At 44.9% G+C, this 12,732-nt stretch overlaps 1 protein-coding gene across 51 annotated transcripts in view; it reads right to left on the bottom strand.

Moving 5' to 3' along the window:
* The window catches only part of LOC100136290 (SOX-LZ), a 200,174-nt gene that overhangs the window by 130,769 nt on the left and 56,673 nt on the right, over positions 1-12,732 (bottom strand). For all 51 annotated transcript variants that reach the window (XM_036979115.2, XM_090236762.1, XM_090236763.1 and 48 more), the window contains 1 exon segment: positions 2,198-2,438. In XM_036979115.2, the coding sequence (XP_036835010.1) occupies positions 2,198-2,438 (241 nt within the window).

Raw genomic sequence — 12,732 nt, 5'->3', positions numbered from 1 at the left:
GGGGAGGATCTCAACTCAATACGTTGTTGTCCTCTTCTTTTAGAGTGGGGAGGATCTCAAGACAATACGTTGTTGTCCTCTTCTTTTAGAGTGGGGAGGATCTCAACTCAATACGTTGTTGTCCTCTTCTTTTAGAGTGGGGAGGATCTCAACTCAATACGTTGTTGTCCTCTTCTTTTAGAGTGGGGAGGATCTCAAGACAATACGTTGTTGTCCTCTTCTTTTAGAGTGGGGAGGATCTCAACTCAATACGTTGTTGTCCTCTTCTTTTAGAGTGGGGAGGATCTCAAGACAATACGTTGTTGTCCTCTTCTTTTAGAGTGGGGAGGATCTCAAGACAATACGTTGTTGTCCTCTTCTTTTAGAGTGGGGAGGATCTCAACTCAATACGTTGTTGTCCTCTTCTTTTAGAGTGGGGAGGATCTCAACTCAATACGTTGTTGTCCTCTTCTTTTAGAGTGGGGAGGATCTCAAGACAATACGTTGTTGTCCTCTTCTTTTAGAGTGGGGAGGATCTCAACTCAATACGTTGTTGTCCTCTTCTTTTAGAGTGGGGAGGATCTCAACTCAATACGTTGTTGTCCTCTTCTTTTAGAGTGGGGAGGATCTCAACTCAATACGTTGTTGTCCTCTTCTTTTAGAGTGGGGAGGATCTCAACTCAATACGTTGTTGTCCTCTTCTTTTAGAGTGGGGAGGATCTCAACTCAATACGTTGTTGTCCTCTTCTTTTAGAGTGGGGAGGATCTCAAGACAATACGTTGTTGTCCTCTTCTTTTAGAGTGGGGAGGATCTCAAGACAATACGTTGTTGTCCTCTTCTTTTAGAGTGGGGAGGATCTCAACTCAATACGTTGTTGTCCTCTTCTTTTAGAGTGGGGAGGATCTCAAGACAATACGTTGTTGTCCTCTTCTTTTAGAGTGGGGAGGATCTCAACTCAATACGTTGTTGTCCTCTTCTTTTAGAGTGGGGAGGATCTCAACTCAATACGTTGTTGTCCTCTTCTTTTAGAGTGGGGAGGATCTCAACTCAATACGTTGTTGTCCTCTTCTTTTAGAGTGGGGAGGATCTCAACTCAATACGTTGTTGTCCTCTTCTTTTAGAGTGGGGAGGATCTCAACTCAATACGTTGTTGTCCTCTTCTTTTAGAGTGGGGAGGATCTCAACTCAATACGTTGTTGTCCTCTTCTTTTAGAGTGGGGAGGATCTCAAGACAATACGTTGTTGTCCTCTTCTTTTAGAGTGGGGAGGATCTCAACTCAATACGTTGTTGTCCTCTTCTTTTAGAGTGGGGAGGATCTCAACTCAATACGTTGTTGTCCTCTTCTTTTAGAGTGGGGAGGATCTCAACTCAATACGTTGTTGTCCTCTTCTTTTAGAGTGGGGAGGATCTCAACTCAATACGTTGTTGTCCTCTTCTTTTAGAGTGGGGAGGATCTCAACTCAATACGTTGTTGTCCTCTTCTTTTAGAGTGGGGAGGATCTCAAGACAATACGTTGTTGTCCTCTTCTTTTAGAGTGGGGAGGATCTCAACTCAATACGTTGTTGTCCTCTTCTTTTAGAGTGGGAAAGATCTCAAGACACTCGTGAGAGCTTAGACTTCAAAGACAAGTGCTTGGCAGAACGCATGGTCTTAAGTCTTCATTGAAATTGTTCCGAGGGCTCTGTTGTGACCGTGTCCTTGTCGGAGAAATTCCTCTCTGCTAGGGCATAGTGACAAGACAGTTTTGTGTGTGTGTGTGTGTGTGTCAGGCTTACTCACACTCAGAGGCTAGACAGTGGTGAAAGTCATTAATGGTGAAGGTCACCAACGGAAAATTCAGAACATTGTCTGGAATCTACCTCACCCCTGGCAACGTTGGAAAACAGACCGCTGTTGTACAGAGACAATAATACGGTACCTTCTGAAACCTTCTGATGGCTTGCCTGTCACCTACAGTAAATAGTGAATGGTACACTGAGTCATTACAGTAGACACTGAGTATTACAACAGTAAGGCAGCTAGCTATAGACCCTGTATCAGATAGATCCACAAAAAAACTGCTAAGACATATTACTCTTCTTTCTTCGGGATGTATGTTTTCTAGGAATTACACGATGTATCAATGATTCCTCATTCCTACTTATATTATTTTAGCATTTTTTAGCAGTTGTAATATGTCTACTAGTCAACTGGTCTACAGGGTGGTGTCTCTCACCATGCGCTGCTGGGCTGACACCATGCTGTCCCAGTCACTCTCTGGAGGGACACTGCTGAGGGGCTGCAGTTCGTCCATGGAGCCCTTGCTGTGGAGCAGGCTGTGCAGGGGCAGCTGGGGCGTCCCGTGGGCCTCGGCACTCTCCTCCTTATCCCAGGACAGGTGGTCCTGACTCATTGCTTCCTCCCCATCGGCGACGGAGGCAAACGGAGAGGTGGCTTGCTTGGAAGACATTATTCTGCTGTGGAAGAGAGAAAGAGAAAAGGATAACCGGTCAGAAAACTTCAAAGCCTCATAGTTAAAAGTCTGACAGTTTTATGACCCCGGGACGACAAAACAGCTGATGTCAAATTGTATTTATGACAGGTATGCTGGATGTTTCACCATCCTCACATCAACCTACACCTGTTGGTGCCCTGAAAAACAATGTTGGACCTGACTCAAAGTTGGAGAAATCCTATCAATGGTCATGTGGCCTGCTGAGGAGGTGTGAGAGCAGGCCATGGGGCTTCTCCTAATCCTTTGTTTAATGTAAATGGTGGAGATGAGGCTGGAGCGGTGCCTGTGTCTGGGCCAGGCCCAACACTCCCTCCCTCCACCCAGCCAATGATTAGGCCGCTAAGAGGGTTACTATACCACATAACATGCTCTCATTGAAGCTCTAACACAGCCCCACATAGTGTCCCAGTCAAGCCCCAGTCAATAATGACCCTAGATAAAGGTAAACATGACAACACTACTCTATCGCTCCAAATTCAGATAATGCCTTAAACCGCTTTTGTTTATGATAAACAATTATAAGGAGATGACGAGTCATAGTAATGTGCTTGTCCTCTTAATTAGCAGAAGAGCCTTAATTGATTGAATTGAACAGTTGACAGAACGATCCTGCCACCAAACACAACACCAACCCCAAGCTGCTTCCTTTCTACTTCCACTCTCCAAATTAGCAAACGATTAACTTTTCAGTGCTACACTATTTCTCCAGGCCAATAAATCCTACTTAAGCAGCTTGGAAATCAGATCCTGGCAGTGGAAGACAGAATTTACAAATCTGTCACACACTTTCATGAATATTACAGTGAAGAGTGTACTTGACATATCAGGTGCAAAGAAAACAAATGCTAACAGTGTTTAATTTTTTTACGTAGCTTAACATTTCCCCTCATAGAATTTTACAGCTAATTTAGCCTCTTCTTACAATTACAACGCCACCCTCATGCTGTGACCTACAATTACTGAAATGAATACTGTGCCAGAAAATCTAATTATACGATTGGTATTAATAAGATAATAATATGGCATTCCTACCGATCTGAAGTGGGGAAAAGGGCCAGTCCATATTTACTGGTCATTTTCTTTCCCCCATGCCCCTGATCTGCCTCTATCTAAGCTGCTGGGTATTTAACAATGAAAACAGCATGTGAGCCTCAAGTCTAGGTCTAATCTCTGCTGTAGCATCTTCTATGCCAGGGAGAGGCAGGGATGGGCAGGGGAAGACAGGGAGAGAGGGAGGGGAGCTCAAGGTGTGAGAAATATGTCCCATTCTCATCTCTTCCACAGGGTCACTGTGACAGAGGTTTAGCCACCCAATTATCTAGGCTATGGCTGGAGGAAGGAGACAGAGAGGTTGGTATTCTAGGTCAAGGGCTGTGGTGTGATCGTGTCCTTGTGTTGCCTGCTGGGAGGACCATGAGACAGACAGACAGACTCCACCGTACCTCACCAGACTCTGCCAAATTAATGGCATGGGGTTCACAGAGGGCTCAAAACAAACTTGACACAGGGAGAGATTAACACACAGTTTGGTGTTAGAATAATCTGATCAAGAGTCTATGTGCTTCAGACACTCCCCGTACGTGAGGATTGTGCACATGGCATGCCGCTGTTAGGCCCGACAGCGCTCAGCAGCCTCAGCTCCACTAAAGAATGACTAGTTCACTTGAAGCCGTGCCATCCTTTTACACACAGTGCTGAACAGCAGAGCAGACTGGCACTCTCAATGTGAACTGTTAAATACAGTTCATTAACTGAGTTCAGAGCCAGCACATTACTGTATTTCACAAGGCATTACAATAAAGAGTGTTGAAAACACATATACGTATTAGGACATCCAAGTCTTACAGGCTGGCAGGCAAACCCACGCACACGCACACACACACACACACACCTAAACACACACACACACATACACCCACCCACACACACACAGAGGCACGTAGTTGTATATCAGTATTTTTGGTGGTGGTTAGGGTGAAAATGGGAAAATGGCAGCCAATGTTAATCACCCAGGCCCCAGCAGCTGTGTCAACAGGGCCAGTCTGTCAGGTACCGTAGTGCTGGGAGGGAAGGAACCTCACTCTCTCTCAGATCGGCCTGTGATGTCTTCTGTTTTCTCTAGAGAGACCCAGCTCTCAATTTTAATCAGACAATAAATTGTTTCCTGTAATTATATGAGAAGTAATTCTCAACTGGCCTCCCTGGTTAAATAAAGGTGAAATAAAATAAATGCAAATATCAAATAGAAAATGGTCTCGAAATTGAGAGTGTTAATCCGAAATCTAAATTCAGAGCAAAGTTCAGAACTTGCATGTTGAGAGTGATGGTGTGCTGTGAGGAAGATGGGGGTGGAGAGAGGTTTGAGAAGGGGGAGGGCTCGAGTTAAGAGATTCCACCACATTTTTTATTCATGCACCCAAAAAGCCCGGGCCTCCAGCACAACAAGCTCCTGTCTTCAATGGAGTGCGAGAGTGAAACAAAGCACTTCTTTTGTATGACACAGTAAATCAAGTGGTATTATTTTACCACTAAAATATTCAGTCTCTCAGGCACTTTTACCCCGGTCTCCAGCCATCAGTCAAGCTGCTGAGGCGTGAGAGAGACAGAGTGAACAGGGCTGACTCCATCCTCCTGTAACATGTGTCTACAGCAATCTTGTTAGAAAATGCAACAGATCTGCGGCAGGCTCCGTAACAGTATTTGTCAGTGGGTTAATAATTTATTAGCAGAGCTGGGAGGGCTGCGCTCAGCTAAAGAGAGCACAGAGCGAGGGTGCCCCACCCCCCAACCTCTCAGAGGCCCTATACAATACCAGCTCTCATTATTGAAGGGAGAGAGAGGGAGGGATATTGCAATAAGTCTCAGAAAATGTCAGAGGGCAACAATATGTACATTATATAGTCCCCAAAGCCTATGCTGGGATATAATGGTACACAATGTGAGCGTTTGATTCCAGAATTGTTTGAATTAAACAATAAAACACAAGGTGTTTCATAGAGTAGGAGAGCAGCTGGGGTCCAGGTCCACAGTGGTGATTGAGAAACATTGAATAACAGAGTATCCAAGGCTCTGGTGAGACACTCATAAAAAGGCTCAATAAAACAACCCGTTTATACATTGTATTCAGTGCATTCTGCACTGCTGCTATTCCTTTACCCTTATCAATAATGTAATGTGTTTCTCTAGTAATGAAGCCCAATATGTGCCTTTGTGTACATTGAGCAGTGAGAATATGGCAAACTGAAGAAGCCTCTCTGGTGTGAATTCTTGACAAGCCGTCTCCCCTCATGCTTGATTACACAATAACAATGGACAGCTAACAAACCAAACTAATCAATAAGAGCATGACATGTTGCCTGCCTTCTCCCAGACAAAACCCCAGTGACTTTGCAGAGGAAAGAAAGAGGAAACTGTGAAAGAGAGAAAGGGTCTTTAAATAGCTGACAATACTGGCCACATTTAAAGGATTAGGAGTGAAGGCTCATATGGCCTGGAATGCTTTGAGTCATGAATTGTTGCCACTGATAATGTTTCATCACGCGACAACCTCTGTTTAATTGGTTAGCATTAGAGGACCCTAGGTCTTATGACTGGGCCGTGTGTCTGTGGCTATCGCATTTCCTCCTCTATCGTAACAAGCTCTGACTTTCAGCCCGCTGTCGCTGCTCTTTCACGCTGCTGACCTTTTATAGACAATGGTGATAAGTAACTCCACACCAGACCCCCCCCCCCCCTCTTCGCCCATCGCCTGCCTCGCGCCCCACAACCCCCACACCTCTTCCCTCTCCTCCCAGCCTTAATCACAGGTCACTTCAGCAGAAAAATATTAGCCCCCTTAGCCCCCTTACCCTCAGACACCACCAACCAATTTTCTTTGTGGGGGAATAAGGAAATACGTTGTTAAAACAAGAGGACCATTGTTTGAAGACATAACGATAGGTACGCTGGATATGGCAAGAAGCTGCTTTATGACTGAGCTTCAGGTTTCCATGGGTAACGACGTGCAGGCACACACACACACACACACACACACACACACACACACACACACACATACACACACACATACACACACACATACACACATACACACACACACACACACATACACATACACACACACACACACACACACACACACACACACACACACACACACACACACACACACACACACACACACACATACACACACACACACACACACACACACACACACACACACACACACACACACACACACACACACACACACACACATACACATACACATACACACATACACACAGACACACACACACACAAATGCAGAAAATAAAAGGTGTAAATGATAATGATTTGGGGAAATATTCCTTAATGTAATCTTTTGATTTTCTCTAAAGAAAAATCTAAAGTTATTTGAAAACAAAGGCATTTCAACAGAAACGGACAATTGGGTGAACATCTAAAAAGCATGACGTCTTTAGACAACATCGACTGGAACAAAGTTAATAGGTGAAATATGAACATTACATCATACTAACAATGGAAAACTAAAAATGTAAATACGAACCGTTATCACAGGCCAGCACAAGAGCCATTTGGTGCACCTAATGAAATATCATTGTAGATGTAAATACATTACACACCATGCTGGTGAAGGCACTGTGAGAACATGGTCAGAGCATCACAGTCTACACAAAGACGATACAGGCTTCACTCGAGAGCACAAGTCAGGGCTCACACACATAGTGGGAGAGAGAAATAGGTCATATAAGTTATAGTATTCAATTTAGTTTAAGCAATCTACAATACATTAAAAAAAACTCATTTGAGGACTGAAGGCCATATTTCCTTACATTTGAAAATATCTTTTGAATTTCCTTTCAATAGACACTCAATATTGTCTATATTTTACAGATGGATAGAGCCAGGCTCATATGAGCCTGAGACTGGCTGTACAACGTACAAAGGGAAAAAAATATGTCTTCCTCTAGAGGTCTTTGTAACATCCTATTCCCCCACTGTTGTCCCAGGTGACATAGCAGGGATCCACAGGGTCTTCACCTGGCATAATATGTTGCTACCTCCCAGCTCCCAGCTGGAAATTTACTGACACACTCACTGCCGTTTAGCACAATTAAATGATCGCCTTCCATTGTGACTGTGTTTGAGATGAACCTGGCACCCCATACATAAACATATAATAATGATTCAGCTTCTACCGCTCTCCTTCCCTCTCTATATAAAGCACACACACACACACACACACACACACACACACACACACACACACACACACACACACACACACACACACACACACACACACACACACACACACACACACACACACACACACACACACTCCACAGCAGCTAACACTACCTTTGAGATCCAGTAAACGAAAAATCGATGGTGAGGAACTCCTTACTTCCTACTGTAAATTATAAAACAGTTACAATATTCACAGTTTATTTATGATAATCAGATTTATTTTACATTATTTAGATTGTATGGATTATACAAACAAATGGCTCTGCTAGACATTATAGCTTTAAAAAAATATATATATATATATATAGAGATGTTCATATTAAAAGTTAAAATGAACATCTCACTTCCATGATATCTATTTCAGACAATAATATAAAACTGTAATCCAAGGAGAAAAATTCAAGTGGACAAAGTAATTATGGGTAATGATATAAAAATATTGCAAATGGCTGGGGAAATACATACACCCTAACAACGTAGCTGGAGAGAGTTGTTCCTCTATAAATGTTGACCTTCCCCCTTCAAAAAGTCAACTCAATTACACAAGCACTTCATCCCCACTTCACTCACTCTCCTGATGCTTTCTCTATTAGAAACCAACGTAGTTACTCCGTCTAAAACCCACACTCAAAAAGACAGCCACCCAGAGCAAATTAAGCAAGCCTCCTCAAGTGCACACTTTAGATATAGAGCATAGCATCCGTAATTACTTTGCACAGTAAATTATTTGCAATAATATCCTGTTGGAGGAGCCGTCTTCCGTCTCACTTTAAACACTTGTGCAGCTGGATTAGTTAGACAGCCTGGTTGGTGTCCTGCCCCCCCCTTGCTAGCTGCTAGGCAGAGCCTGACAACAGAGGCTGGTGCAGGTGTGAGAGCGCTGAAGTGGCTCTGTCTGTCTGTCTGTCTGTCTGTCTACCCAGTGAGGGTCGAGGAGCACACACTTACAAACTGAGCCGCTCGTCACCACCGATGCCCCCCTCCGCCACTGGCCCTCTTCCTCCCGATCCAAGAGAGACAACTCCAGCGCTGGATGGCATAACACCTCCTCAGTTCACCAGGAGCCAGAGGGGTACACACACTCACACTCTCTCTCTCTCTCACACAGATACACACACACTCTCACTCACTCTCTCTCTCTCTCTCTCTCTCTCACACACACACACACACACACTCTCTATCTCTCTCACACACACACACTCACACTCTCTCTCTCTCTCTCTCTCTCACACACAGATACACACACTCTCACTCACTCCCTTTCTCTCTCACACACACACACACACTCTCTCTCTCTCTCACACACACACACACACACACACTCTCTCTCTCTCTCACACAGATACACACACACTCTCACTCACTCTCTCTCTCTCACACACACACACACACACACACTCTCTCTCTCTCTCACACACACACACACACACACTCTCTCTCTCTCTCTCTCGCTCTCACACACACACACACACACACACACGCACTCTCACATGCACAATCACACACACTCACGAACACACGCTGACAGGCCAAGCGTCCAGTGCATTACTTTTCCCATCTGTTCCACAGTACTCTGTCTCAGAAGGCATCCACGAGGAGGAGAAGTAGAGGACAGAAATAGAGGACAGAACTAGAGGACAGCCAGGAGCAGCACACATAGGAGCAGCACCCACAATAAAGAACAGCACCAGAACTACTGCACCACCTCAGAACTACCACTCTCTCGTCCAGCCAGCGGTCTGGCGCTAAAGAGATTGAGAGGCAGGAGAATCAACTTGTTTTTTCCTTCCCTCTCTTTCTCTCTCTCTCTCTCTCTCTCTCTCTCTTACACTCCCCCGCTCCCTCTCTCTCTCTCTTACACTCCCCCGCTCCCTCTCTCTCTCTCTCTTACACTCCCCTGCTCCCTCTCTCTCTCTCTGAACGTGTAGAGGTCTGGGCCTTCTGGGTGATGCAGTTCCCAAAGTGCCTTCTGTCACTGCCACTGCAGTTAAGCAAACTTTACAGCCAGTCAAGCCATCAACCAACACAGGCTATTCGCTGAGCAACAGTGGAGCTTTGTGGCTCCCCTCCCAGTTGACAGTAAGTTATGAGCCCTTTGTGAGTGCAGGGGAAGGAAAACAGAGATCGGAATTTGGCAGGAACATAATAATACAGAATTCTCCTGTCTGTGGAACCTGAAGTTTTCATGGAAACAATCAAGCATTGTTGGAGTAAAGAAAAGCGACTGACAGATGAAATATAGTGGGGGGCCCTTTTAGGAAAACAGTCAACAAAGTGCCATTCAGGCCAGGGCCTTTCTGTCATTTATAAAGATAACTTCTATGCACTTGAGAGTTTAGAGCAAAGAGTTCAGATTGAACAAACCAAGTGTAACATCTCCCACAGTCCACAGTGCACAGAGCTGTGGAGAGGACTGGGGGTGCCAAACAAGTAGGCTGGGGGGCTGCCAGGCATCACAAGGTTCCTAGAGATACACAATGAGTATATAGGGGACAGAGAGGGAGGAGAGAAGAGAAGGGGGAGAGGAGAGAAAAGGGGCCCCTGAAAAAACGCAGAGAGCCGCCCCAAAAGAGCAGGAACAATGGCTAATATTGAAGGAGTCATTTTGCAGGGGGACAGAAAAAGAGAGGGACAGTGGAGACACAGAATGGATTATGAAAGGAGGGGGGGGGGTATTCTTCTGCATGGCAGGAGAACTGTGGGCCTCAGTCTTTGGCCTGCTCCTTATGAGGTCATCACTGGCAGCCATTGCCCAGAAAAGTTTGGTTGGTACAACTGCCGTTTGGACATCTGGAATGTCGGCACACAGTGGCCTGCTTTCTCCGCAACTATCCTGATTCTTTTCTTTTCCAAAAATAGGACGCTTCGCCAGCGCTGGTCACTCAATTTGGAAAATGTACAATGTCTAATGAAAAGAATAGCAGTTTTGTTCTCTTTTATTCTCATCTCATAAATGGGAATGAGGAAATTACCTTCAACGCTGCTTTGATTAAGCGGCTCTATTCTAGGGATTGGCTGGACAACAGCTCATTAGTTACAGTTAGCCCCACCCCTAATTCTTTGGGGATTTGTTTTCTTTCATTCTTTCTTTCTCTGTTTTTCTCTCACTCACTCACTCATGAATTGAAAGAATTCATTGGGCGCGCAAACAAGGCACACAAATGTGTCCACCTTTGTCACTCTGGACGTTTTTCTCTATCTTAGTGCCTTGTATGTTCTCTGAGGGACGGAGGGAGGTTGAGAAACTGATGCCTGGGATAAAGGGAGGGAAAGGGCCATATTCTGAGAGTGGCAACGTTTCATGTGACACGTCAATCGGAAAATCAAAACAGGGGTAGTTCATTTGCTCCACGCAGATGAGACCATGTAGAAGGGACTGATGAATAGAGGTCAGGCAGGCCACACCTCACAGACATTGATTGCCGATTTAAACCACTGAAACCAATTCATTTGCCCTTGTTGAATAGAAAGCATGGTCAACAGTGTGTAACGCTGTGACAGGTCGGACGGGAGGGCCGAATAAAAGTGAGCGGCTAAACGAATGCTTGGCAGCCAGCTCTGTTTGGAGGTGGTTCAGAGTTATCCTGCTGACTGACAGCCCATACAGAGAAAAAGAGGCTGCAAGGAGAAACGAGATCTGAGGAGCCAAACCAGAACCACCTGCCATTGATCTGAGTAATTGCCCCAAAATTTGGTTCACAGAAGACATGTACAGCCCCTGTTTAGCAATGCTTCACTCACAGAGCGGCACGGAGAAAACCACTATAACTGAATGGGAAACACAGTCTAATAAAATCAGGGAGCTGACAGACATGGTTGAAGAGAAAAATGTGCAGTATATGCAGTCTGAGAGAACAGGCTCTGTACAGGATTAGCCGCTGACTGATACAGAAAATGTCTCACCAGTGGGCTGTTAACCATGTGTCTGACCACTGATACTTCGCTCAAACTCACACTGCATTCATCTATATGTCAAGATGCCAGATAAAAAGACATGGTAGGCCTCTGTCGAAATATAAATATCACCGCAAATGATAAACTCACTGCAATCTATTACCTAGGAAAAAACATAAAATAAGACTTCTTTCTGCCTGGTCAGCAGTGAGTAGGTTTTGATGGGGAAATGGGGCCATTATTTCCCCTCTCACTATCTCCATCACAGCCCCAGGCCTCTGGTAGTTTCTGTTAGTCAGAGGCAGTCATGTTGACTAACACCTTGGTGGGAGAGGTTTCTCTTCTTTCCTGGCAGACGTAGACCACGCATGCATCATGACAGGCATTCAGAATGAAATCATGAACTAAATTGCTTTCTTAAAAAACCACAAGTGTGAGCCAGGGGTTTGTGTCTGTGTCTGGCCGGTGGCCACGTCCCTCTGGTTCCCAGGCAGCCTCTCAGGCAGCCTCTGCCCGGCTCTGTTGTGGTTCCCTGCTACCACATTCATTACGCTCAGCGCAGCCCGGCTCAGCCTCAGACTCGCTACACTGTGGTGGGGCTCACTCACTGGACCAGTAGGAAATCATCTGGTCATCTCAAACTACTCCTCCATTTCAGACGGCCCCGCTCCGCACAAAGAGGCCCTTTGTCCCAGCACGTTTACGACCATCCTTTAGATCTCAATCAGTGAATCAATCAAAAACATAGAAACAAATCTGCTCTTATAGCTGGGGTTTTAAAGTCTGAAGGGGGTTGTCAGAAAGACTGACTCAACATTTCACAAATTTACACTGCTTTATTACCAAACAACAATCCCTACTGTGACCGACATCCCATAATGACACAAAATTGCAGTTCCTAAGAACACTTCAAACATTTTTTGGAACATCACTAAAATAGCATTCTGGTGTGTCTAGCTGTGCCATGGAGGTTAACAGGGAAATGTAGTAGTCTGCATGTAGGCTATATCTCTTACAAACAAATGTTTAAAAGACTTGCTACTGAAAACAGAAAGCTGGGGGACAAAATCAACTGTAAAGTCAATATCCTAAAACACACAGAGAGA

The sequence above is a fragment of the Oncorhynchus mykiss genome, chromosome 6 (assembly GCF_057628025.1).
Source record: "Oncorhynchus mykiss isolate SJ-2025 chromosome 6, ASM5762802v1, whole genome shotgun sequence".
In the NCBI taxonomy this organism is placed as follows: domain Eukaryota; kingdom Metazoa; phylum Chordata; class Actinopteri; order Salmoniformes; family Salmonidae; genus Oncorhynchus; species Oncorhynchus mykiss.
The sequence above is the reverse complement of the archived record's forward strand: the minus strand, read 5'-3'. Positions and strand labels throughout refer to the sequence as shown.